The sequence below is a fragment of the Myodes glareolus genome, chromosome 3, assembly GCF_982192425.1.
Source record: "Myodes glareolus chromosome 3, mMyoGla1.1, whole genome shotgun sequence".
In the NCBI taxonomy this organism is placed as follows: domain Eukaryota; kingdom Metazoa; phylum Chordata; class Mammalia; order Rodentia; family Cricetidae; genus Myodes; species Myodes glareolus.
Genome location: NC_142028.1, coordinates 32,007,175 through 32,034,978, shown reverse-complemented (window position 1 = coordinate 32,034,978; position 27,804 = coordinate 32,007,175). Strand labels below are relative to the sequence as shown.

The following is a 27,804-nucleotide window of genomic DNA, read 5'->3' as shown; positions in this document are numbered from 1 at the left end:
CTTGGCTTGGGTCACAAACCCAGAGACAAGTAACCCGAATGAGTCAGGACCCCTAAAATTCACAGCCAGGTTGAATCCTACAAAGCCCTTCAACAAAGCAAAGGGAACAGTGGGGAGGTGCAAATATGGTCTGATCCTTCTGCTGAGCAGGAGGACAGGAAGGGCTGAATACAGGTGCAGATGTTCCAAACCTACTAGGAATACGCTGTGGATAAAGGGAAACTACCAGCAAATGCCTAGAAGGTTCTCTAGTGGGACATCCTGTCTTCTGGAATTGCCATGGACTCTCAGGCCTCAACAAGGTACCTCTTCTGCCTCTCATGATACCTACTCTTCCACACTCTGTCTCCAAGAAGAACTATGGCACCCGTGCTTCTCTTAGGAAGTACTTGAATCCCCAACCAAAATGTATCTATATGGCTCCCACGGCACACTGCTTGCTACCCAATAAATATTCATTTGATTCATGATCGTCTCAAGATAATTCTTATTTTCCAGTTAATGACAGCTAGGTTCACGTCTCCTTCCCGGGAAAGCCTTTCCTGACTATAGTTAGAGAATGTTGGAGCATGAAAGATCCACAGCCCCTAGGTGACCTATTCACCGCTCCTCTGCAATGCTTGTCTCCCTGTCTGACCATGAATTCTTCCATAGCTTATTCATGGCCTCTCCCTGCATGGCCCTTCCATCCACACACATCCCAGTACCCAGCTGGGACAGAGTAATGATGAGAACAATGGCCTTTTCTTTCTTCACCACCTCTGCTGCTGAATTAGTAGCACTCAATAATAAAAATAACAATGCTTACCATTTGAAAATGCTACACAAAATTTCAAAGCACTTTTAAGAACATTATCTCTAATGAGATAATGCTTCTCACAAAAGTCGGTAGTTAAGTAGGTGCAATTAGCCCTAAGTAACAGATGGAAACTGAGGCTCAGAAGGTTAAGAGACCTGCCCTGGGGCACACAGCCAGGTCAGCACTTCTGTTCCTGTTAGCACTTCCCTCTGCAATTTGGGGCCTCTCCAGACTCCTCAAAGCGCCATTAGCAAGAAATGATCATTAAGCAAATTGAGACAAGAAAGAGAAATGCCAGGAAAATGCACACTTCTCACCACACCACCAGCTTGGTGATACCTGACCTCCACAGTCATCGGGGTTAGTCTCCAGATGTTCTCAGAAAACTGGGAAATACACAGGCTAGTAGATACTGTATCTTTTAGAACTGGATATCCCTTCCCCAGGGACTAGAACGTAACAGATGCCCAGTTTTGTGACAATCGGCTAATGAATGATGAAAAGCAAGTAAGGTTAAAAATGAATAAACCTGAAATAAAAGGTATGCTGTGACCACAGACAGAACAAATAAGAGATTTCAAATCTAAAGTGTTCCACACGTTTAAACACCTGGTTTTCATTTACACAATTAAAAATGGCAGAGAGCGAGTGCGGGTAAGCATGTCCTCACCCCCTGGTCAGCTGTATGGCGACCAAGTGCTTCCAGACACACAGAAACCTGGAGCTCCCCCTTTGCTAATCAGGCAAATGAGGTCTAGGTCACCAAAGTCCAGTGTACAGAGGTGGGAAATCTCGTCCCAAGAACCCACCCCATGTCCTTCTCCATTGGGGCACATTTCCTACGACTTCTTCCCCTTCTAGAACCTTCCAGGGCACTCTCAGTGAGACAGACTTGGGCTTGGTGGCAGTCACACAAGTGCTCTCTTGGAAAGCTAAGGGTCCTGTGCTCACTCAGTTTTCAAATCTTCTAATCCAGTCAGGCAGGACACTGCTCTTTTGAAGGCTGGTAGCAGCTAACTAAGCATCAACCCCACCCTTGGGACAAACCCCAGACTCCCCATCAGGTCCACGGTACCTCTGTCCGAGTGCATGCATCTTCTCCAGGTGCCACAGACATCCTGAGCTCCTCTCTACATCCACCCATTGCCCTATGTGCTCGACGTGCAGGATTCTCCACAGGTGTCGCCCACTTGGCCCCTTCTCATCCCTGTGTCTCTGTTGCTGTTCAGAGAGCAGCAACCACCTTGTCAGAGAGCCCTTCCATGTTAACCAACCCACTGTCAACACCCGCCACTCTCTCTCGGCCTCTTTTACCTTCTTCCCTGTGGCATTTATGACGCCCTGTCTGAGTCTCTCTTGTTTACTACTCTGCCTACTGAGTTTCCGGCAATGTCACTGACTCTGTACGGAACCTGGACGCAGAATAGCTAAGGACAGAACCTTGTGTTAGGCAGGAGGTGAGAGCTGAGAAGGAATACCCAACAGGCCTCCCAATTAAGGACTCCAGAATCAAAGGTGGGCCTGCTCAAGATCTTAAAACAGGATATAGACACAACGTGGTTTCCAACTGATAGTCGGGGTGTAGAGACAGCAGCGGTGGCCAACTCCAGATGGGCCAGTTCAGGGCCTCAAAAACAGGATGCAATCACTGACAGGGGCCATAGCAGCTAGGGCGGATCAAAGCAACTTCAAGATAGGGGAATACGCAGAGGGCCACTGCCCTTTCCCCAAGTAAGCATTTCAACGTTAAGAGCTTAAGCCCCACACACATTCCTGCATCTCTATATATTTACTTAGACAGAATTCTGTGTAAAATGGGCTTCCCAGAAAAAAAAAATCTTTTCCTAGAAGTGCCTACGCTGAGAGAGGCACAAGGGACAGGCTAATCGGGAGAGAGAGAAAAGCAACACGCTAGGCGAGGGGTTGAAGCTGCGTAAGTCAGCCCACTCTACCTAAAAAGCAGGTTGTTGTTTGCACTAATCGCTCTTGACTGCTTACTTTGCTACTGTGTTGTTTCTGAAATCTCATCTGTCAGAAGCACAGGAACCAAGATTTCCACTAGGGTAGAGACAGAGGAAATGAGGGACATCCCTGTGATGCCGGCCAGCCTTTGTGCAGTTTTGTATTCTCCACACACTCCCAGGACACAGCGGCCATCCAGTAAGTATCTGAACCAGTGTGTACACGGGTGCACTAGGATCGTGTCAGCAGGCTTATTCAACAGGAAGGGAGGCACCGATGTCTGAAATATCTAAGAACACCTTACCATCCTCTCTTCTGAGCAAACAGAAGGCAAATGCTAGTCCGAGGACACTCAGCAAGTGGAGGGAGAAGGAAGGAGGCCAGAGACAAGAGACGGTGGCGCTAAATGAGTAAGGGCCCCCAGACCCAACCTCTGCAGAGAGACACACTCATAGCCCTCCCTGTCCCAACACCAGCACAGTCAAGGCTGGGCAGTCATTCCTGAGCTTCTTACCAACTGCCAGGCACTGCACCAGGAGCTGGGCGTACTGCTGTGAGCAGATGCTGAACTGTGCCCTTCAGAAAGGTCTATTTATGATCTCATGGTCAAGCCTGGGAATGCGACTTTATTTGAAAATAGTCTGTGCAGATGGATCAGGATAAAAAGAAGCTATCATACAGCTATCACACAGTGGGTCATTTCAGAGCCAATGAGTGAAAGGTAAGCTGGACCCAGAAGAAGTGAGAAGCATACTGAATGGGTCCCCCAGCCATGGAGTGAGGGGCAGTCACTCCAGTCTGAGCACATACAAAAGTGCTTTCCCAACCAGAGCAGTCCATCCAGCTCTCCAGAAAGCAGGTGACAGCCACACCGCTCTCCATCCATCTTAGAAAGGTCAGAAACTAAATTTGGAACTTGGCTTTTACCTCTTTTACATCTCAAAGTTATCTTGAGGCTAAGGGGAAAGGTTCACAGAGGAATGTGCCAGAAACACAGAGTAAACATTCCAGAGACAGAATATCCATGTAGCTTTAATAGCAACAGTAAGCACAGTTGTGGGGCTTTTCGTATGTTTCCCAGAATTCCTACATTTTCTCACTTGACTCGCCACGGCCCACTGCGTTAGTATCTGTATTTCAGAACTAAGAAGTCTCAAGTCCACAGCAGTACAGTGGCAAGGCCAAATCAGTAGTCAGTGGCAGAGGTGGATCAGACCCCAGGACCACAGCAGCCAGTTCAACTTCCTCTTGGTCTGGTACCCAGCCTGTTAGATACAGTTCTGTGGTATTTCCACAAAACTCGGCTGCTCAGATTTCTCCAGTGAAGCTGCACTATGTGAGAGAGCCGCAGAGGAGCTCGATTATACCTTGAGAGGTAGGGGAACGATGCCTTCAGGCTGGGTACCCACAGCTGGATGTCCTTGTAGCCCCCTACCTGATGTTCCCAGTCCTGAGGCTACCACCACACTACTGTCAGATCCCAGGAGACCTGGAGCTCACACGCAGCTTTCCGAGATCTCTTTCTGGCTGTAAACCTGTCTCAGGAAGTGTACCCCTCTCTCCAATTCACAATGTTTTCTCTACTTATGAAAATGCTCAGAGTCCTGTGTGATTGGAGATCTCAGCTAACATGAGTCACGGGTCCATGGGAAAGCCAGGTCTCAAAGCCAAGCCCATGTTTCAGGAGGCAGCGAATGATCTGTGCCCTCCCCTGGTGGACTAGTGGACTCTAGGACACTCAGGGACACAGCACACCCTGATAGAGGCTACAGGAGACCCACTCCCTCCCACACCTCAGGGAGGCCACGCCACACAGCAGGTAAGGGTACAGACTCAGGAGCCACCTGCTCAGATGGGACCTCAGAACTACTGCTTCGATTCCCAGGATGTGACCTCACACAAGTTAGCTCGCTGCGCCTCTCCCCTCTTTAAAAAGAGGATGAGTATGGCAAATACGCACACTCCCTGCTATGTCAGTGAAATACATAAATAAGAAAGTGAAGGACTGACTGTAATTCTACCCGGAGTCTGATGGGGTTGTTGAAAAGACTAAATGAGTTAACACATGTCGTGTACTTAAAACACTGCCAGCAGTGAGTGCTGACATTAAAGTCGTCAGAAGGCACAGATCCAAGTGCCTCAGTCACACAGGAACTAGCGAGAACAGAGCGAGTAGTGGGGGACAGGCACCGCGCAGCCAAACCCAATACCACCGTCCCCAGAGCTAGCGCGTAGCTCATTCACAGGTAAGCCGGCCATCAAAGCCTATCTGCCTTTACTTTGTACACAGCCAGCAAAGGACCATGGATGAACTTCCCGAGTCCACAGGAGAGGAAGGAAGAGAAGATGGCAGGAGACGGAGCAGTGGACCCCAAAGCTTTCACACAACGGCACATTCCAAAGGCACTGCAAGTCATTCCGTCCCCCAATGACTTCACAGGATTCCTGCAAGTCTAAAAGTCCAGTTTTCTAGTGATGATGCAATCCCCGAAAGAGGACAGAATATGTTCGTTATTCTTAAGGATACAGGGGTCTCTATTCTATATTCTAGAAGGCTTTATTCAAATATATATATAAGTGCCAAGGTACCTGGGAAAAGGTTTCACTACATGAGGAGTCAACTTCACTTCCCCTAGAGTGAATAGGGATTAGTGAAAACAGAGCAAGAGGGGTCATCATATTTAGACTCCACAGGCAATTGCAAAACAGTCACTGTCTGTCCCTCGGAAATAGTAAGCGTGCAAACACTGAGTCAAACAATAACCTAGGCACCCTGATTAACCACACATCTACCAAGGGCCTTGCCTTTCCACATGAACTGTCATGCTCTCAGTCAGCAATCTAAGGCTCTCTACTCATTTTTTTTGTGTGTGTGTGTGTGTGTGTGTGTGTGTGTGTGTGTTTTCTGCCTTGCCTCACCAGGTCCTAGCCCAAACTCAGCGCCTCAACTGTGGTTTAAACCTCTATGAAGTTTTCTGGGGAACCTGTCCCTCCTCTGCCTGGTCCGGCCAGAAATAGGGAACCATAAAACATGGGAGACAGGCACCTGTGGCCAGGATAAGAACACAAACCGGCAGTACATATTCCATAATCATTTCACACTAATCTTCCATGGGCAAATAGTTTATAGTCTCTGAGTTTTGGTGGCCACGTCAATAAAACAGAGCAATACTCATATCCAGCCCACATCATCTAAGCACATTTGTGTCTAAATGCACACAGGACAGCAACTGCACATATAAATATCGCCAGAGCCCACTGAGGGAAAGTTGTTTCTTCCTGGGCTAGAGAGTAGAGTCTGCCTCTGGCCTGAATAGAAACCCAACTTTCCGAGCTACACAAAACACAATGTTGATGGAGTTTGACTGGTCAATGACCTGGCTAAGAAGTACCTCACCCCACTCCCAGAAAGTGGATTCCTCTAAAGAGGTGGAGGAATAAGTATTGTCTTGGTGAGATAACCTGCTTTTCCTTCTTGCTCTCTGCACAGTTCCTGCGAAGTCTGGAGCTCGGGAAGGTCTGTACCTTTCTGAGCCGAGCTGCAGAGCTTCCCCTTTACCTCTCACTGTCTCAGGGGCTATGAGAGTCTACAGTCGCTTTCTCTAGACTTGGGCTCTTGCTCTAAAGCTAACCCCCCTTTGCCATAGGGCTTCTTGCTGAACCTCCATGTGAAACCCATGGCTCTTTTCCCTCCTCCTCTGGACAGCTACCTAAATTGACAGCTTTCCTAGCCTGTGGTTTCCTTTCAAACACTAATGAAATTGTCTTCAATCTTCCTTCTGAGTCATCCTCAAATTCTTTAATTGAGGAGACTAAAAATCCTAAGAGGGGAACCCAGCGTTCCCAGTAACAAGTGGCAACCATCATGGGGCACCACAAAATTTCTGATAACACAAATTTGCCAGCTGTGTTTGTTGTTATTGTGTCAAAGCCAGGAGACAGGGTCAGGACTGGGGCTCAGGTAGAGCAAGTGTCTAGCAGGCAGAAGACCCTGTGCTTAAAAAAAAAAAAAAAGCATTTAAGTAGACTCAGAAAAGTCTTAGAACAATTTGCTTAACTCCATCTAGCTTCAAATGCATTAAGTTTGCTTTTGAAAAGAAACAAGTTTGATCTTGTTTTGGTTTGGTTGGCTTTTTCAAAATATCTGCTAGGACTGTCACAGCTTCATCTTTGAGACATTTTCCACAAAGACCAGAGCGAAGGGCCCATGCTGTACTTTTGTTCCGACTATCATTTCAACTCTCTTTCTGCCCCTTGTTCGCCAAGTCTTCTTACTTCTATAAGCCTTCATTTCCTCGTCCACACGCACAGAGAAAGAACAAAGCCTGGCGGCCTTCAGTCATTTGTCTCCTCATTGACATTGTTTATCAAGAGCCAGGCAGGGACCAGTTACCTGAGATCCAGTCTCAAACAAGATGAACTAAATCCCCACTTTAAGGAGACAAAGAAATAAAAATGGCCACGTGTCAGTGGGGGATTATAAATAGTATATGCAAATCCCTAGCAATTGCAGCGAAGTTCCAACGAAGGTGCTACGTTCTCTCTGCCAGAAAAGACACAACCGAAGTTAAGCTGAGCACTTGACCTCAGGCCACAGTGCAGGCCTCTCCCTGCACAGCACAGCTCCCCCCGCCCCAGCCCATTCTGATTTTGCTCACACACACTTACTGCTATTTTGTTTTTTGGTTTGTTTTAGTTTTGTTGTTGTTGTTGCTTTCTTTTGGGGTTTGGGGTTTTTTGGGGTTTTTTGTTTGTTTTTCTCTGGAGGCCTCGCTCTGTAAAAGTCTTTCCGTGCATACTGGTCTAAGCTGATTTAAGCTTTTTTTCTCTCACCTAAAAACAGGCTGCCTTCTGCAGCCCCATGCCGTCTCTCTATATGAAGGAGGAGGTATCCAGAAGCCAGCAGGGGTGCTGTGGCTCATGACTATGGCTATGCAGTGTGTACGTCACAGCCCTCGTACACATACACAGTATGTATGTATGGACGGCACACAGATGGCAGCAGTAAAACCTGCCTGTCATGCCACTGTCGTCACTGTACAAACCCAGAGAAAGACAGCTCACTCCCAGGCGAAGCTGACTACGGAATTAACTACAGATCACTGAGAGGAGTGTAGAGAAACGCACACAGGCCTTGTTAGTCATTCCTCAGGCCTGACCAGCAGGAATCACACCTCAGAACTTGAAACAGTCAAAATGTAGGCCAGGCTTCAACCTAGTGGTGTCCAAGAATGGGGACACACTGAGCCCTGAGCTGACTGACTGGTGGCAGGGGAGGAGGTTCACGGGATTGTCCCTCCCAGGCTCCCTCCTTATGCATCAGCATACCCAGGTTAAAGCCCCAGCCTACACAGCCATCCTTTTGCATTCGAGTGGCCTGGAAGCAGCCTTCTGAAGCTGAGGTCATTCTGAGGCCTTGTAGATCCTAGCATGCTCCCAGACATCTGGATGGCGGTCTTTAGTTCTAATGGGCAGAAGTGTTTGCTGGCCCAGGACACCAGGGCATGGCTCCACGCCTCTCACAACCACCTCATTTAACCTTCACAACAGGTGAGAGTGTGGTTTAATTGCCCTGATTTTACAACAGTGCACGGGACTGTAATGTCCCAAGCTCATCACTCCAAACTCTGAAGAGGAAAAGGCCAAGTTCACTTAATTCTCCTTCTTGCTCTGCCTTCCTCTCTAATGGCACTCAGAGCCTGGCTCTTGCTTAGAAAGTACAAGGTACATGTGCTCCACAAAACATCAAATGCCAGCATATCCTCTTAACATTCAACTCCAGCCAAGTCTTTGTGAACTTCAGGGTTTACAGAGAGCCGGGCATTCGGCGCACACAATAGGTTCCCTTGGCTGGCAGAGGCTGTTCGCCAGGCACCGCAGAATTTACCTACAGAGTAACAGCTGTCGGCAGGTGGGGCTCACGGTGGCTGTGCTATAAATGATGTACTTCACCGTGGGTGGCATGGTCAACAACAGGACAACGATTAGAAACAAGGGAAATGTCATGCCACTGGCCAGTTCGGCCTCACTGACTTCACTAGTACCAAGAAAAGGTAACCAAGATGCTGTGATTGCAGAAATGTGTGCTAGATGCGGCATATGCCACATAAACTCACTTAGACAAAGGAGCTACCTTAAAAATAAAACCACGGCTCTGCTCTCGACTGCTTGTAATCTGCTAACGAAAGTAAGCCAAGTGTTAGAAACGGGGATGAAGGGGAGCTGGGAGAGCTGCACGAGAAACCGAGACTAGGAGCAGGCACACATGCGAGTTTACAAGTTCTCTACCGGGGCGAGCTTGCCTTGCTAAATAAACTGCTCTTGCACCCAGCAGAGTGGGAGACCTCTCAGCAGTTGACATGCGTCATCTTTCTGTTTGGATCCTCGAGAGAGCTGTGGGTAGACAGAGACCGACTGTGTAGGGAGCTGAGGGTGGAGTCACTCACACAATAGAGAACATTCTAGATCACTTTTCACAAAAAGCAAGGCATGCCCCCCCACCCTCGTCCGCGCTTCAGGAGCAGGAAGAAAAACTGTGAAAAACATAGACTACACGGACCCCACTCCAGACTCAGAATCAGGGCAGGTCTGGGAACATAGATGTCCCCAGGTGCCGTACAATTCTCAAGTCAGAGTTTGAGAACCATGGCTTCAGACACAGTTTGGTCTCTCCCCTGCTGGGGCTCAAGACAGGACTCTGAAATGGCAATTCTCTATTAAGACAAGCTAGTAACCTGCTGGGGGGATTCTTAAGCTTCATTCCAGGGGCATTCTAGAAGACTGTTTTGGCCAGAGAGAGCCTCAGTGAGCAGCTGTGACACACCCCGGGGTCAAGACAGAGGAAGCCACACTCAAGGGTCTCTTCTCCCTAGAGCTGAAGCTCACCCGAGCATCTCAGTCAGTGCAGCCTTCTTGCAGCCTGATTCTGGCCACTGTAACCACAAGCCTAGCCGTCAACCAGTCCCTGTTGGGTACTCTGTAACTTCCTCTCGGCCTGCAAGGCCCCACCACGGGGCTTCACTTTCCACAAGTCCTTTTCTGGCTTGCTTCCCTTCGCTACCTCCATAAACAGTGGTGCTTGCAGAGTCTAACATGGGCCTTCTGTTCCTGGTGCTCTCTGTCCTGCAGACCCTCCTCTCCCTCTTCACCTTCCTCCCTCATCTCCCTCCTCATCATGAGCTGGAGTGCCCAGCCCTCCCATCACCCACAGGTATCTCCATTCACATGTTCCACAGATCCTCACTAGGCCAGTCCCTCAGGCCCCTTCCGTGGGACCCTCCTGAAGTCCTTCTAGCTTATAACACAGTGCATACATATCAACGTCCTAAGACAACAGCATGCATGTGGTCATAAAAGTTTGTTTCCTAATCCCACCCCGCCCCCATCTCTGGGCCTACCATCACTGTCAGTCTAACCTTGCAACACTTCATTTCCTCTTCACAAACACTGAAGCACAATCTCAGCATCTCACTCACCCTGCAAGACTCTCTCCTAGTCTCAGAGATGCAAGGGACTCCCCATTGCCTGCAGCAGAGTCCAGCGGTTGTCATACGCTGAGCATCCTGTCACCTGGCTCTTCTCATTCACTCCAAACTAGTACTGCACCATAAAAAGTGTGACCACATGGCTTTACACATGGGCCTCAGCTCCAAATACCTATTTTGACCTTGAAATCGCCTCCCATAAGACCCTGCACTATGAAGACATCTACACACGCATCCCTTTCCCTATTAGCCATGGGTTCCGTCTCTCATGGCAGCACCTGACTCCTGCTGTGAACGTGTACCAAGGAACCACATGAGCCCAAGACGTACCACTGAAAGAAGAGCTGGAGAGCGATGTCAGAGAAAAGTGGCCATGCCAGCCTGGGAAAAGGCAGTGCTCACCTGGGGAGGATGAGGAGGAATGCGACAGCAACAGTAACAGTAACAACACCCAGCGTTGGGAAGCCCCGTCTTCATCCCCTCCTGCAGCGCTCTCCCAAGAAGTGCTAAGAACTGCGACGATCTGACTCAGTCAACTCACCCCAAGTCTGTGACGTAGGCACTATTGTTCCCACTTTATAGATGAAGAAACTAAGACACAGAAAATTTAAACAAATGATTGAGAATGGGAAGGGGTTCAACACGGTCTATGCACAGTTAAAATCTCCAGACAGGCGAGCACAGGAGGAGCTGCAAGGCCCATGAGCCCCTACCGCAGGCAGTACTACCGAGGTGCAGAGGGGTCTAGAGCTGGAGAGGCAAGCCCTAGAAGTCGCTTCCTTAGGGAAATGCTTTCCTGCTGTGCTAGCGAGCAGAGATGAGATCAAGGAGAGAGAGAGAGAAAGAAAATGAGAGGCGCAGGATCAATAGCTGGCAACGTTCCTGTCTATGGAGGAAGACAAGTCAAAACTGCTGAGGGAAAAGGAGGGGTGAAGACTTTGTCAAGGAGGGATGCCTTAGAGAAGGAGGAGCAGACTCCAGACCACAGCACTCCCAGGGTATCTCCACAGCAGAGTACTTCCGCCCACATGTGGGGCAGGGCTTGGTTGATTGGTCTATAGGGTCCTCAAATTCATCCTTGGTTCCCGCCTCCCCCACCAAGCAGTTGGTTACATGCCCTCATCTCCAGGGCAGAGAGTGGGGATGACAGCCATAGATATATCAAAGAATTATTTACTTGCCATAAAATCTACCCAATGTTGAGTATCCAACTTGGTTTTCTTTTCTTTTTTTGGCAAGTTCTAGTTTTAAAACATTTCATCACTCTGTTGTGGTTGGAAGCAAACTGCCACCCCTTCATCGTCTCCTGGGTCTAGCCACCCTAAGAGCAAGTTCAACACTGGCTCCTTGTTATCACCTACCAGGCCGCCATCGCACAGAGAGAGGCTGAGGGTTTTAGCCAGCCACGGATACATTGGTCTGAGAACAGATACGAATTCAGTCCAACCAGAGCTGCTTCTGAGGCTCCTTCAGGTTAAATGACTGAACAAGAGCCCCAAGAAAAGGCAGCAGAGGAGAGAGGCAAACACTTCACAGAGATAGACCAATGGGAGGTGGTCCTGCTTTGAATGGCACTTTAGCTCACATGATCTTGACATGGGAAAGGTTTCTTTGTGTTAAGAAACAAGGTCATACCTACAGGGCTGCATGGACTACAGAGAACGTGTCCTGCCTACTGACTCTAGTCATGCCATCGTTCAGTACTTGATGCCTATCTCGGGGACCGTCGGGAGCTATCCCCAGTACATGACCCCCATACTAGCCATGAGACACAGAAGAACCCCAACTCATACACATATGACAGAACACCTTGTCTAGTGCAATCTGTAGCTAATAGCAAAACCTGAGGAAATCAGAGCGAACTCTAAAAAGTGCATCTAATCCAGTGGTTCTCAACCTTCCCAGTGCCGTGACCCCTTAGCACAGTTCTTCATGTTGTAGTGACACCCAACCAAAAATTATTTAATTGCTATTTCATAACTATAAAGTTGCTGTTATGAATCATAACGTAAATATCTGACATGCAGGATATCTTACATGGGACCCTCAAAGGGGTCGAGACCCACAAGTTAAGAGATTTAATCTCTGGAAATGTCGAAGGTTCTGAAAGAAATGGGACCCTCCTTTGACAGCACCAGGAGCCACAACTACAGGGAGGAAAATTCCCTAACATTCCTGTTTCTCCTAAACCGACCCCATGCAAGTCACATCTCATCGAACTAGAAGGCACCAGTGACAGGCAAGATGGTGGCTTGGTGACCAAACAGGCTTTGGGAAAATCACATGGAGACTACCAATGTCTTGGCGCAAGTAGGAGAAAGTCAAGAGTCCTCGCAGGCTTTTGCTGGAGCTCTCCAGGCGTCCCAGCTCTGCCAAGTGCATTCCAGAGCTTGCCTCACATGCCCAGACCAGCAAAGACCTTTGCATTTGCAATGACTTCACACTCAGCCAAAAGTAAACACGCTCTCCACTTTTTCCATGGACAAATTCTAACCCCAAATTGCCAGTGTTGGCCTCTGTGCAATCCAAATGGAAGGCCACCTTTCCCAAAAAAAATAAAAAATAAAAAAATAAAAAAATAAAGCCATTTTAACTCAATGATACCTCTTGGCCGCAAAAGAAAATTTTGCTAAAAGCTTCCTAGAAATTATTTATCATGTAATCATGCAGGATGCTATGATCACGCAAGCAAAGCCTGACAATGGAACAGCGGCACTCAAAATACAACTGATGATCCAAGAACGCTCGCTCCAACACCTGCACTCGAGACTTAAGCAGCGCATTTGTCACACAAGAGCCACCACTCTCGCACCCATACGCGCGCATACAGCTCATCGCTGCCTGATTGGAATAGTCTTCCAATCAGGAAGTAGACCATGACGAGGCAGGTACTGATCAGAATAAAAGGCAAAATGCCCCAAAGATCTGAGCTGTACCAAACCCTGGCACCTGTCAAACACACATCTCACTTCTCTCCCACCTCGCACCCAAAACCCATGTGGTGTAAGCTCAGTTGTCACAAGCCGTAAGAAGCACAGAGGCTCCAGACTTACCAGGTTAGAGTTGGTGGCGTTGGAGTCATCTTCTGGAAAGGGGATATAGATCGCTAAGGCCACACAATTGGCAAAAATAGTCAGTAAAATAATGATTTCAAATGGTCTGAGGAAGGAGTTAAGGAAATCAACGCCACTGTTAACACGAGTGAAACAAACATACATCTATATACTTTTTAATGAATCAAAGATTCATAAGAATTCTGTTTAAACAATGCATTCCAAGCCCCTTGTATTCTGAAGAGAAACATATGCCTTTTAAGTGCTTCTAGTGGACCCCCGCCAAAATTTTTTCCTAATATGTCAAGAACAGTGGAGGCCAGTCGCGTGCCAGAGTAAACACAGATTTCTAAATACTTCTTCCCCTCTTTTATTTATTTAGATTACATTTGATTTCATTTTCCTCACGTGAGCTTGGGGTAAAGAGCTCTGCCTGCCCCAGGAAGGACTCCCCCCAGAACCCTATTTCCGTGACAGTTCATGGCTCATGACTGTGACCAGTGAACCCACACATAGAGGGTAGGGAAGAGCAGTGAGTGGGGTTTTACACAAAGCGACCCCTCATGGAAATCTGCAGATTTTGCTTTCCAGTGTTTGGAAGCAAAAAGTTGAGAGTGTTCTACCTCCTTAAGATTTAAGACTCCCCCAAGCCAGGCAGGATCTGCTCTGTGGGGTCAGAGGTGGGGATTGCCTCCCCTCGGCTCCGCAGAGGAATGGGGCATACTAGCTTTGTGGAGGCCCTGTCTTTAGTGTACAAGGCCCCACTAACTGGTCCTCTTACCACGAGTAGTGATGGCCTGGGCTATAGAGCATCAGCACAGAGTCCACTCACCAGTAACAGCATACTCTGATGTTCTCTTACCATGGAAACATCAGGGCAGGACACAGTGAGCAGTAGGTTAATGTAACAACATTCTTCTACTGAGACCATACCACACCCACTGCTGAAAGCAAGAAAGGGAGACTTCACAGAAAGTCCCAATCTGTGTTCCCACAAATAAGTCCCCAGTCACTTTCACAGGGCCTCTTCTAACTAGATTCCAATTGCAAAGATAAAACCCTGTGACCAAAAACAACCTGGGGAGGAAAGGGTTCACTGCAGCTTATAGCTTGTGGTTCATCACAAAGGGAAGCTGGGGCAGGAACTCGAGCCGGGGACCCGGAGGCAGGAGCTGAAGCAGAGAACACAGAGGGTGCTGCTTACTGGCTTGCTCAGCTAACTTTTTATACAACCTAGGACCACCTGCCCAGGAGTGGCCCACAGTGGGCTGCGTCCTCCTGCACCAATGTTCCACAGACTTGCCTACAGGTCACTCGGAGGGAAGCATTTTCTTAACTGAGGTTCCCTTTCCCCACATGACCTGGACTTGTGCCACGTTGACAAAAAACTAACCAGCACCAAACCTAGTGAGAGGAAGGGAATGAGTGAGAATGGCAGGGAAGAGGGACCAACTAACCTCTCACAGAAGTGGCAAACTCTGAAGCAGAAAGATGCCCTAACAACTACTTGTTCCAAACTTTCGAGGCCCAGAAAAGCTAAGAACTACCCCACAGGTGAGTGGGCAAGCAGCACTGGAGCCATCTCCTGCCCCCACGTCCCGTGTCACCTCATGCCACAGCATTTACGCTGAGAGTCACAGGCCCGCTAGGCTAGGACACAGAGTTCTACACTCGGGAGGGATCTGAATGGCTGCGCTCTTGATGAATCCCCAGCAACCCCAGGGCAGAGTTGAGGATGTGCCATTGCCCACGTGTGTCTAGGCATCACCAGAAGACCTATGAGCAGGGCCTAACCAGTCTCCCCTTTACAGATATGGCCCCTATCACACCTGTCCAAGATCTCCAGAAGGCAAAGAGCAAAGCCAGGCTCAGGGCCCAGTCAAAGCAATAGGTTCATGCTTTTATGACCTGCTGTCCTGAGGTGGCCAGGATCCAACAGCAATGGAGACAGGAGCTGGCGTTGGGGAGGTGACAGCAAGGACAGGATCTAGCACTCCACCAGAGGTGCTGTGATGATTGCCTCCCCACCCCCAACTCCCTGTCCCACTGCCAAACACCTGGAAAAAGACAGATATCTCTACTGCTAATGGAGGGTACACTAAAGCTAACAAAGGCTGGGTTGTGTCTGACGTCACCAAGTTAGAGACCCAGACCCATCCCAGAAAGTAGGCTGCTGAGCCAGTTTTGAAACCTCTTTGTGCTGATCTGCCCTAGGTGGCCCTGAGGGCATCTCAGAAAGCTAGTTCTTCTGGCCCTCCTACTGCAGGCCCCTCTTCCTAACCACACCCCAACCTGTTCAGGACAGTGACTGTCAGCCCAGGCTGCGAGGTTCCATTCTTACTGTCTGGTGCCCTATCAGAAAGGGGTACAAGAAGGCAACTGAGCCAGACCCCATAAATATCTACTGGTCAGAAGTCCTCACTGCTTTGACAGGTCAGAGAGCCAAGCCTGAAGTGTTTCAGGGGCTGTCTCCCCATACCTTCCCTGCTACATACACACATACGCACAAGCAAGCACCTACTGTCACACACTAAAACCCCGGGCTCACACTGGAGGATTCTGTCTGCCAAGAAGACAAACAAGCAGACAGGGAGAGCTGCAGCTGAGATGCAGAGGAGCGCCCGGAAAGCCTGATGTACTCACGCCTCCTTCAAGAACCAAATCACTGTTTAAACTGTCCATCTGACGATAGCACCATTCTTCAAGATCTGTTGAGCACGTATGCTCTCTCCATACATACCTGACCTCAGCAGTCTGGAACTTTCACACAGCTAACACTGCATGTTGCATCCCTCCCTCTGCCCAGGTGGGAAAGCATCCTCTCTCGGGAGGTTCAGCCACACTAATCATCCAGGAAGGGCTGCAGATTCTGGGCCCTGCAGACCTACACTGGAATGCATTTGCTAAGTATCAAGTTGATAGCTATCTATTCCCATCCGGTAACTACTTCCATCTTAGTAACCATTTCTACCTAGTAAGTACATAGTCCCACCTTGTTACTATCTAGTACCACCTAGTAATTTGCTATCAGATACCACCAAGTAACTACCTTGTCCTACCTGTTAAATATCTTATCCAACTAATAACTCACTATTTGGTTGCACCTAGTAACTATCTAGTACTACTTAGTTACTATCCAGTCTTGCCTAGTCCTTTGGCACACTATTAAGTACTGCAGCACTGGGAGTTTGGGAAGCGCATGGGTTTTAACTGTGGGGAATCTGGATTTAAAACCAACTTACGGGAAGTTTTCTGGATCTCAGGGTTTCCCTGCTCTCCCTTCAGAGTGGTTATCTCCAGGGTCCCAGTTCTCTTACTCCATGGCTCTGAAGGCAGCCTGAGAAGACTGACCAAGTTTAGTTTCTTGCCCATTCGTGGACTATGTGCAGTTTAGCAGACTAGACAATTTAGGAGCAGCCCTTGCTGTTATAACTGTATCCTGTTGTAGTTACTTCTGGAAAAGGAATTCAGTTATTCCCGATGGGTGTCGTCTGCACCACTGAACTTTATTTTCACCTTCCAACCACCACCCAAGGTTTTTAAATCTTTCCCTAGAAACTCACAAATGAGATGGAACACTCCATCCAGATGGAAAGAATCTTGAGTTTAAAAAAAAATTGAATTTGATTTCTTAACTCAAATTTGAATTTGAGTTTAAAAAAAAAATACCTAGCACTAAGGGTCAGGGATCTGATGCTGTCTACTCCTGGTCATGTGTCCTAGGGAGTTTCATGTGACTTATTTCATCCCTGGTGATAGCCAGGGCTGCGCTTTGGGGTCTTTTCCAGTGTAACTCAATACTCAGACATTAAGACTTGTGTCCATAGTAACATTCCAGCCCTGAAGAGACACGTTTCCTAAAGTCCCCTGCTTCCACTCCTTCCTGTGTGTTCAAAGTAGATACACGTTACTTTAGATGATGCTTTCAACCTTGGCTATACCAGAGCCTGACCTGGAGAACTCTGTAGAATGTCTGGGGACGAGTGGGACCTTTGGCACCTAAAATTTGATAAACCTTTCCAGGTGATTCCAGTGCAGAGCCCAGGCTGAGAATTCCTGCTGCCAAGCCCTGGGGTTCTCATGCATTTCCTGGTCCATTCACACCAGAAAGAGGTCCGGCTGTGAGCTACTGTCACACCATGCCACAGGAGAGAAAGTTATGGAGCAGTGTGCAGCAACAATGAAAGCTACATAGGCAGGTAGCTTGGATACGAGTTCGTATTCCACACTGACTACATACAAATTTTCTCTAAAGTTACTGGTGACAGGCCCAGTGCCCTGTCTTTCAAATGCTTGGGACTCAAAGTGTTTAATGATTAAAACCATGTTTGGATTTGGGAATCTCTTCAGATTCATAAGAAATCTTGGGAATGGGACCCAAGTCTGAACTTGAAATTCATTTATGTCCTGTGTACACCTTATACACACAGACAACACAAATTTTTAGAGCCTGCATTTTGACTGCAACCTGTCACATAAGATCAATGGACAACTTTCCATCTGTGCTGATACTATAAAAGTTTTAGACTTTGGGATAATTGAGATTTCGGATTTTTGGTTTAGGGAGGCTTATAATACCAACAAATTCTTGGACCTTGTCCTCTGAGATAGTGACTCATGGAGTCCAGCGGGGGAGGTCAGAATTCTAACTTTCATCGGTGAGGCAGTAAATATAAGATAAACTTAACATCACCAGTACAAGTCTACACTTGATGTCCCCATAGTGCAAGTCAGCCCCCTATCCCCCACCTGCCCCGGGTGCAGATACAAGGAACACCTCAGCCATCCCAGAGCATAAAGGATATTTCCATTCAACGATGCTTATGCAGGCCCTCCGGATGGGGTTCTTCAGAGTCAGGCAGAGCAGAGCACGGGGTGGCCGTGTGGCGGTTGTGCCACCCTGCTTCTTGGGTTTCCCGTACTGCTGCCGCTTCCGCTGCGTAGAACTGACAGTAGAGATGGTTGCGTTGCCAGCGCTGCCCATTAGCTTGGCCTGCCGGGCGGCATCAATGGCTGCCTGCCAGGACAGTGCTGCTCCTGGAGTGGGGATGTGCTCAGGAGCGAGCCCTGCAGCTGCATTGGCATTCATGTTGGCATGAGCTGGGCGTGGGCTCCCATAGTTGGAACCTGCAACGAGAGAAAAGGCAGCCGTTACTATGGTGAAAAGAGAGCACGGGGAACACACTTTGGATTCTAGACACAATTTTTGGGGGAAAAAAAACAAACTTTTTACCAGGCTGCTGCAGGAACTTAGGAGGCGACATACCATAAAACACTAATATATATGCTGAGAACTACAGCCAGGAAATCTATTCTAGGCCTTGCCCGACTTAGTTCAACTGACCGTGAACATGTTGCTCTCCTCTTTGGTCACACGGACTTGACTTAGGCACACATGAGGTAAGTCTGTGCTTCCTTGGCATTCAGATAGTGAGAAAGAGTACAGGGGAAGGTGAAATTAAGGCAACATATGGGCCTTAACATATTTATAAGAAAGCACAAATAAAATAGTTACTTAAAGAAAAGGGAGACCAGGCGGGGGTGGTGTATGCCTTTAATCCCAGCACTTGGGAGGCAGAGACAGGCAGATCTCTGTGAGTTTGAGGCCAGCCTGGTCTACAGAGTGAGTGCCAGGCCAGGCTCCAAAGCTACAAGGAAAGAAGGAAAAGGAGAAAACGAGGGTAGGGTATAGGACTTAGGAAGAAGGAAGAGCGAAGGAGCGGCACACCAGCTCAGGAACCAACGAAGCAAACACACAGTCCACTCAAGGGTGGGATACCCTCAACACTGACTGAGACTGACTAGGGCTCCAACGCAAAGACAAACGCAATGCAGGGAGGACGCTAGGCTAAAGGAAGCTCCCATCCAGTGAAGTGATCTGGATGCTGAATGCCCCCCTCCAAGATCATACCAATAAGGTCCCAGGGAGGCACTCTTGGGAGCTATTGGGACCTTTGTGGTAGGGCCTTTCCCAAGCCACTTTCTTCCATCACTGAGATGATTAAGTCACTTTAGTAACTCAGTTTTTGCTCAGTTAAGATGCGTCAGTTATCTCATGCAATCAAAAGAGAGCCAACCAACATGCTTGCACAGTGCTCAGCACACTTTCCGGGTTCCAAAGTCTGTCTGCATTCCCCATCACAACAGCCACAGGCAATAAATTTCAACTCTAAGTCCAATGATTGACATCAGATTCCAAAAAGGTGATAAAGGGATTCTGAGACTTTTCCGGGCACAAGAGGAACACTTATCATAATAGATTAATGCTGTCCACCGTGGACAGAGGGCAGGTATGAGAAATGCACAGATGCCATCTACTCATCACCCACTGGATATAAAGGCAAGCATCAGGCCTTCTTTGGTACCGGCTGTCATCAGCCACCTGCACAGTTGTTGTCTGCTGTCTGTAACATTAGACCTCCACTTTATTCCACAGATCCTGATGGTGTCTCTATTGTACCCACTTCCTTGGCACACTCACCTCACCTCACAACCCCTTCGCTCTCTTCCCTTGCTTTGCCCAGCGGCTCCAGGGAGCCCTGCACCCCGGGGACACAGCATATTTACCAGAGTACCAGGCTTGTGAGGAACAGACCTTTCCTAGACTGAGAAGCTTGTCATTTCCTGCCCTGATCTCAATATACAGATGCCGAAGTATAAAGTAAGGAAGGTCCCAAGAAGGCTGGGAACTGGGTTTCCTTATTAAGACTCCAGAGCAGAACGCTGAGAGCATGGGTTAGTCAAGGCAGCTGAAGCAGAGCTGCTCTCCTAAGCAGCAAGATAAGTGCCATCATTCGACACACAAGAAAACAAAGGAGCACATGACTCACTAAAGGTCACAAAATGAGACAGTGGAAGATTCTGCTGCACTCAGAACTCATGGTGAACTGCCACACTATACCCCTCCCTCCTCAGCTCCTTCAACACCTTATACACATGCACACGTGTGTGCACACAGCACAGGAATACATCTGCACCGCCTGGTATTTCTGGACAGAGGAGAAAGTGATAATACCTATATTTAATGAACACCATCTCCAATACTAACGCCTATGGTGAGTTCCCAAGGACCTCCCTGGTGACTGAGAGTGGAAAGTATCCCTGTTTCATTTTCTTACACTGGCGTGACCAATTCCAAAGTGGCCCTGTGTTCCATCTTGGTTTGGCAAACTGGGTTGTAACTTAATTCTTCCCTGCTTTTTGTTCTATCTGTGGCATGCAAGTTTGACATTCTAGACTCTATTTGGCACTGGCAGAATTTAGTGGATGCTGTTTTAGCTCCTGGATTGATCTTCCCCCACATCTATAAAAGCAGCCATGTTCCCCTACTGGATGCCTTGCAGTATCCCAATTTCCTACTCATGTCAATGCATCAATGGCCTTTAGTCGAGCACCACCGTTGCTCACATAGTAGTTGTCTCATATCACAACCAAGCAGCTCTAGGGCTCTGGGATGACTCTTAAGAAGGTGGAAAGCATTGGTGTAAAGACCAGCAAGGGTTCCTGGGCACCTTAAGCAAAAGGCAGGGTCTCCCTGAACAAGCCAAGGGGTCCACCAATGTCCAAGTCTCTTGAATGGACTCCTGAGCACCCTCATACTCCATAGGGTTCCTTATCTATATTAAGAGCCATTTCTTTTTTTTTTAAGATTTATTTATTTATTATGTATACAGTATTATTCTGCATGTATGCCTGTGGGCCAGAAGAGGGCACCAGATCTCATTACAAATGGTTGTGGGCTGCCATGTGGTTGCTGGGAATTGAACTCAGGACCTTTGGAAGAGCAAGCAGCGCTCTTAACCACTGAGCCATCTCTCCAGCCCCTAAGAGCCATTTCTAGAACACCAGCATACCTCTCGAACATACCATCTGGAGAAAACACATATGAAGAGGCCTGAAAGTGCAGGGGAGTGCAATTTCAACTTGTCCCTGGCCAGGGGACAAGAATACAGTTATCTAGAATACTGCTATGGCCTTTGAGAGATAAAGGGCACTTCCATCATAAATGTCCACATGCAGAAAGGTAAGAAGTGTATTCTCCAAGGTCAGTCTCCACGAGGCCTGTGGAGACTGTGACCTTGGGCTCTCCAAGTTACTTTTCCATCCAGACCTGAGGTTCTAGGCATGCCTCTAGGACCACTCACAATGAGAACTACAGCCATCCAGGAGTCCCAGGAGTAGGGAATGCCCATCTCTGTTGATGGAGGAGGGTTGTCTGTCTATTGTGTTATTTTCATTGGTCAATAAAGAGACTGCCTTGGCCCCTTGATAGGACAGAAAATTAGGTAGGTGGAGTAAACAGAACAGAATGCTGGGAAGAGGGCTATGAGGCAGAAGCCATGGAGCCAGTCACCAGGTCAGACATGCTGAATCTTTTCCGGTAAGCCACCATCTTGTGGTGCTACACAGATTGTTAGAAATGGGTTAATATCAAGATATGAGAGTTAGTCAGTAACTAACTCTCTAGAGATAATGGGCCAGGCAGTATTTAAATGAATACAACTTATGTGTTATTATTTCTGGGGCTAAGCTAGCCGTGCGGGAGCTGGGCAGGATGAAAAGCAGGCCTGCCCGCAACTTCTCACTACACTCTGTAGCAAGGATTCTGAATCCAGAGTAACACCACAAAGGTAGGGCAGCCCGCATTGTTTCTCTGATGCTTTTTGTTAGCACAAAATCACCACCCAACACAAAGACCAATTTTCAAATTATAAGGCTGATTCAAAGCTTTGCCTCCTGGCTGCCAGCTGAACTGATGCCACCGGTTAAGTCTAATCTGGCTCTAGCCTTACTGGGCATTATCCATGGATGCTCTGGTGCCCAAGAAAATCCCAGAATCGCAGCTCAGCAAACCAGGCCACATGGAAACAGGTAAGAGGTCTAGAGCATATTCCTTTTCCAAGCATAAGAAAAAGGACTCCTATTTGTCCAGTGGCTGGGCTTCCTTGAAAACAGCAACATCCATGCCTACTACATGTAGGTATTTCCTCTTCTCAGATGGACAAGGACACAAACAGGACCCCATCACAGACCCCTTACCCTCATACCACCCTGCCCTGCAAGGGCCTAGAGAGACATTCCAGTCAGTGGCAGAGCAATGGTGTGGTTTGTTTTCATTCACTGCCCACTCCAGAGGATGCTCAACATCTATTGCTGTGACTATAACAATAACAATGTCCTGATAACCAACAACATCTTTCTGGTTTGTATTGCAAGCATTCCCTGGTGGCTCATATGTTTCATCCTCATTACATGAAGGTGGCAGCCCTTCAAGGTGTGGGATCTGACATGACTCACTGGAGATACGTCCTAGAGGGAATATAATAACCCACCCCTTCCTGTCCTTTGCTTTCCAGCCACCGAGAGGTGGAAGGTCTATGCAAGCCATACTCCCTGACCACAATCCTTTGCCTCCCACAGATCTGAAAGCCATGAGCCAATGGACCATGGACTGAGTCTTCTAAAACTATGAATCTCTGGCAGTTTCATGGTGACAGAGAGGTAACGGACATGAAATAGACCACAGGCAAACATTAAAAGCTTCCTTGATGGCTTCTGTCCATCTACACCGTGAGCACTGAGTCCTTCCACTTGTTCCATGGATGGGGAGGAGCTCTGAGGGAATGGAGGTGACCAATGGTTTCTGCCTCCTGTCCACCACTCTAGTACAGGCCACCATCCATTGCCTGCCCAGAAATGCTGCAGGAATCCCTTACATTTCTCTCATTACCAGGCTCCCCATCTCGAACTCAGGCCTCACTCATAATCAGCCGCAATGCTCTTTTGGGAAATACAAACAGTAAACCAGGCCCTGCCATTCTCCTGCTTCAATCATTTTCAAACCCAAACTCTTTGTCACGTTTCTTGAAGCCTGTGCATGCTGGCCCAGGCCAACTCCCCTGAGTTGATTACATCCGGGACTTCTTCCATCCCTCACACATGCCCGGTTCTTGTCTGCCACAGTGACTTCACGTGTTCTTAGAATGTTCTTCCCTCTGCTCTTTGCTTAGTTGTTCCTTTCCATACTCCAGAACTGGCTTTAACAATTCTGCCTTAAAACCTCTGATCCAAGGAAGCAGGACCACTCCAACCAGAAGCTCCCAGTATTCCCGCCCTTCCCTCCTCTGTGCCACTCTTGAGTAAAGATGCAGATCCCCAACGAGCCATAAACACAGAAGAGGTATGAGCTTCAACAGCACAGCCGTCTTCACTGGTCATGTGCCTTCCGTCAGAAATAGCGCTGGTGAGTCCTGAAGCAAGTCCCTAGTAACTTATAGTTCAGAAGGCAGTTCGCCCCAGGAAGGAAAAGCTGCAAAATGATGACCCACTAGAGTCTGATATCACTCAAGAGTCTCTGAGCACACAGCAAAGGCCTTCTTTTGGGCAGAAGCCACCCAAGACCTTCGCAAACATCTCTCGGGATTTTACACATGTCGATTCCCCATGACGACAGGGCCCCCTAGTCCCCTAAAAGCACAGCAGTCATCCTCAATCAGGAGCTGCACTGGCTTGAACCAGGGCAAACCTGGTGGCTAAAGTACAAGAGGACCCTGTCTCTTGGTCTTGAATCAGCCAAGATTCTGTCCATCACCAGCGCAGAGCAGCTTCTCCATGAATGAAGCCTGTGGGCGTTCAAGGGTCACCCTGTGGCATGGAGTGACAGGCTATCTGCCTTCCTGGACTACAGAGGCAAAGAGCTGAGCAAGGTTCAGTCTCCCTTAAGCCAGAATTTCTAATACAGCTTTGAGACTGAACAACCAAGACCCAAAGTGAAGCTTAACCAAAAGGGATGAAGCATTTGCTGATACAGTGCTTCAGGGTCTTCCCTACAGCATTCTAATCTGACGGGGCACAGAGGGCTGAGATTTCCCAGCTTCCTGACCAAATGCGGTCCCCTTGACCTGCTCCACAGTGCTGCTTGGGTGTCACTCTACAAGCCCATCCTAGAGCCTCCTCCCACAATCCTTCCTGCCCACTCTAAATGCTTCAAATCCTGTATCAAGTTCTTTTCTTCCTAAAATGGCCACAACAACTCAAGACATGTCATCCTACTGCAGCGAGCTGTGCAGTGCAGCTCAGGACATGTCATCCTACTGCAGCGAGCTGTGCAGTGCAGCTCAGGACATGTCATCCTACTGCAGTGAGCTGTGCAGTGCAGCTCAGGACATGTCATCCTACTGCAGCGAGCTGTGCAGTGCAGCTCAGGACATGTCATCCTACTGCAGCGAGCTGTGCAGTGCAGCTCAAGACATGTCATCCTGCTGCAACAAGCTGTGCAGTGCTGCTCAGGACATGTCTTCCTGCTGCAACAAGCTGTGCAGTGCTGCTCAGGACATGTCTTCCTGCTGCAACAAGCTTTGCAGTGCAGCTCAGGACATGTCATCCTGCTGCAACAAGCTGTGCAGTGCAGCTTTGTTGCTGTTGTTTGGGATTGCGGTTTTTACTTTCTGAGACAGAGTCTCACTCCATAGCTCTGGCTGAGCCCAGAACTCACTATATAACCAATCTGATCTCAAACTAAAGGCAATTTTCCAGCCTTAGCCACCCAAATACTTAACCCAATCTGGTCTCAAGCCAAAGGCAATTCTCCAGCCCAGCCACCTAAATGTTGGGATTATAAGCATGAGCTACCTTCTCCAGGTCCAATTATAACATTTAAAGTAGTGAAAATGGGACGGCATTTTGAACTATCCAATATGGTAGGCACCAGTCAAATATATCTGTAGATCACATGAAATGTCTCTGGTACAACCAAGGAAGTACATTTTAAGTTCTATTTCATTTCAATTAATTTCCACCTGAGTAGCCACATGAGTCTGGAGACTACCACGTTGGGCAGTACTCAGGGAAGTGCATGGTGAAGACTGGAATGTAAGGTAGGAAAGGGAGATTTAAAAAGCACTTGGTTCTAAGAGGGGGAAGGGAGCAACCAAGAACAGGTCTGGACATGATAGATGGGTGGTTTTTCTGATCTTGAAATAACCATTGCCTGCAAAAAAGACCTACCAACGCATAAGGATTCTCAGATCCAACTGACAACAAGGTCATGACTACCTTTACCTCACCGACACTCCAAAGATAAGTATGGAACGGTTTTCCTCAATGGGCAGAGAGAAACCTGATAGTGGCCCTGAAGCTGGGAGGGGAGATTGAAATGAAAACCTCCCTTGCATGCATCAGTCTTGGTGCTGTGCACCCAAACTGCTTGAACACAATACAGGAAGTCTTTGGGGTAGCTGGTGTCTGGGGACAGTGTCATAGCAGCTTGGCAAAACCCTGACAGGATGGCTGAGAGTTCAACCCTTATAACTTTCACGTTTTATTACATTTTCCAAATTCTGTACATTAAATGATTTTTTGGTAAGGGAGGACAGGTCTGATTTGGTTATATATATTACAGATTCCACCAGAATTACCAGACACACCAGCACCAGACTCTCGTCCCACTGTCAAAAGCCCCGTCTAGAGGGGGCACAGTTCCACCTGGCAAACACCTGCCTGCTGTCACAGAAAGGTCCAGGGAGTTCATACACCCTCTACATGAACTCCTGGCAACTTTGTGCCGCCTGCAGCCAAGGCTCTAGACACGCAGCCAGGGGATCCCAGCAGAGGCGCTCCAGGACAGAACTATGTGGGCTGAAGGTGGCCAAGGTTGGACAGTAGCTAAGAAGAAGCCAGATCTTTCCTTTCTCTTTCTATGTGTTCCAGAGACAATTTTGCTCCCACAGATGCATGCCCATGAAAAAGATCAGGACGGCACATCAGAAGTGAGGCAAGCTTCTATATCTGCCAGGACACCTAGTTGGACCAGGTCTCCAAGGGACTATCTAGCCAATTACAAGATGTGGAAAAAGTCCAAGCAGAACTAGACATCAGAGAGGGCACGTGTCTTGCCATGAGCTGCACAGTTATGTAGTCTCATGCTACTATGTAACATTTTCCTGAAGATGAAAACATTCCATCCTGCAGAAAGCTCCTTAAGCAGAAAGGGAAACAATTCAAAATAGCTTCAGGAAGTCCCTGAAACTGACCAGATTCACTAAGCTCCTCCTTGATAGAGTAAGCAATAAAAGCTTAGAGTCCCCCTCTAAGAAAGAAAGCTGAGTTGCAAAGAAGACTCTGAAGAAGAAAAATTGCAAAGACTCTGAGACCAGACCATTTGCCTGGAAGAAGCACAGAAGAGACAAGCTGCCCGGAAGAGCTTTAGACCTGAGGCATCTGGAAAGGACACTTGCAGCCTGCAAGGTGTGCACTGTGCTCGGTTCCAAGCTTTGTGGGTTATCATCTATGCTGGGGTAAGCTTTGGTGATGCAGTTGTCTTTGGGTCATTTTCTGCTCCTGTGAGAAATTCCTCACCCCTACTCCTATGCCTAACCCAAATAAAATGCATTGGTTCACCAAACTGGTCTAAGGTGGTCTACTTTCTTGGGCCTGTTGTGGGTACCCTACCTGGGGTGAGTAGACAAGTGTGTTGTATCTCCCCGGGGAAAGTTTTGTCCCACAACCTGCACCCTGGCCCCTGAGTCTATAAAGAACCAAGTAAACAGACATTGCTCTGGGCCTTAGTCAACCGTTCTGAAAAGCAGAATTAGCAATGCATTCCTTGCAGGACAACCCAAGTACTAACTGAGATTGTATATCTGAAAGTGCTACCCAAATAGCAATAGCTATAAATAAGAACTTTCCAGATACCCACACAGAGTCTCAGGTCACAAAGGAAGGATACCTTCTTTCAAAGAAGAAAAGCATGAACAGTGTTTTACTATTATTTAGTATTTTCCCTACACAATCATTTGGGTTAAGCACCATCTCTTTAAATTTTTGTGGTCCACACGCACAGATCAAGAGTCAGTTTGTGAGAGGAAACAAAAGAACAAAGAGATCCAGAGGCCCATAAAATGTTGCTCCCTTTCCAAGGAGTCCATCAAGGAAAGGCTCTAAAACTGTTCCACTACTGGGGCTGCATGGCAGAGAGGAGAGGTGCTACCCCTCACATTGCCACACTGAAAAACAATATATGGACAGAAACGGAGTCACTCGGGCCTGCTCGTCTTTCTCCCTGATGCCTCTCGTCCTCACTAAGGTGGAAGAAAGACACATCTTTCCCTTGTTGCTTCCCTTTCCCGGGAACCTCCCCAACCTCTGCCAACCGGCAGGCAACAAGGTGGAAGGCAAAACCAAAACCAGCATCAGTAAACCCACAGACAGACAATAAGCTCCACACCAATATAAAGCTATCTGGATCTAGACTGTGCCTGTGTTTGCTGGGGAAGTCTAAGATCAAAAGCTCAGAACTCTACACCCTATTTCCAGCCCCTTCCTTTCTGCTCTGCACTCACCCCTGCAAGTCCTATCCTTAGCTCTCCTCGTTTTCAGAATGAAATACTAAAAACACTGTAGGAAGTCCTCTGGTCAGGCACCACTTGGCTCTCACATTCTTGCCAACCAGCCTTACCCTACCAAGGCCTCTCCTGCCCATCTTTTGAGCTAATTGTCCCAACATTCC

At 48.0% G+C, this 27,804-nt stretch overlaps 1 protein-coding gene across 34 annotated transcripts in view; it reads right to left on the bottom strand.

The window, feature by feature from the left end:
* The window catches only part of Cacna1c (calcium voltage-gated channel subunit alpha1 C), a 656,696-nt gene that overhangs the window by 474,472 nt on the left and 154,420 nt on the right, over positions 1-27,804 (bottom strand). For all 34 annotated transcript variants that reach the window (XM_087904356.1, XM_087904337.1, XM_087904340.1 and 31 more), the window contains exons 2-3: positions 18,104-18,425; positions 13,299-13,404 (exon numbers count right to left, since the gene is read on the bottom strand). In XM_087904356.1, the coding sequence (XP_087760482.1) occupies positions 13,299-13,404; positions 18,104-18,425 (428 nt within the window). The remainder of the gene's footprint in view (positions 1-13,298; positions 13,405-18,103; positions 18,426-27,804) is intronic.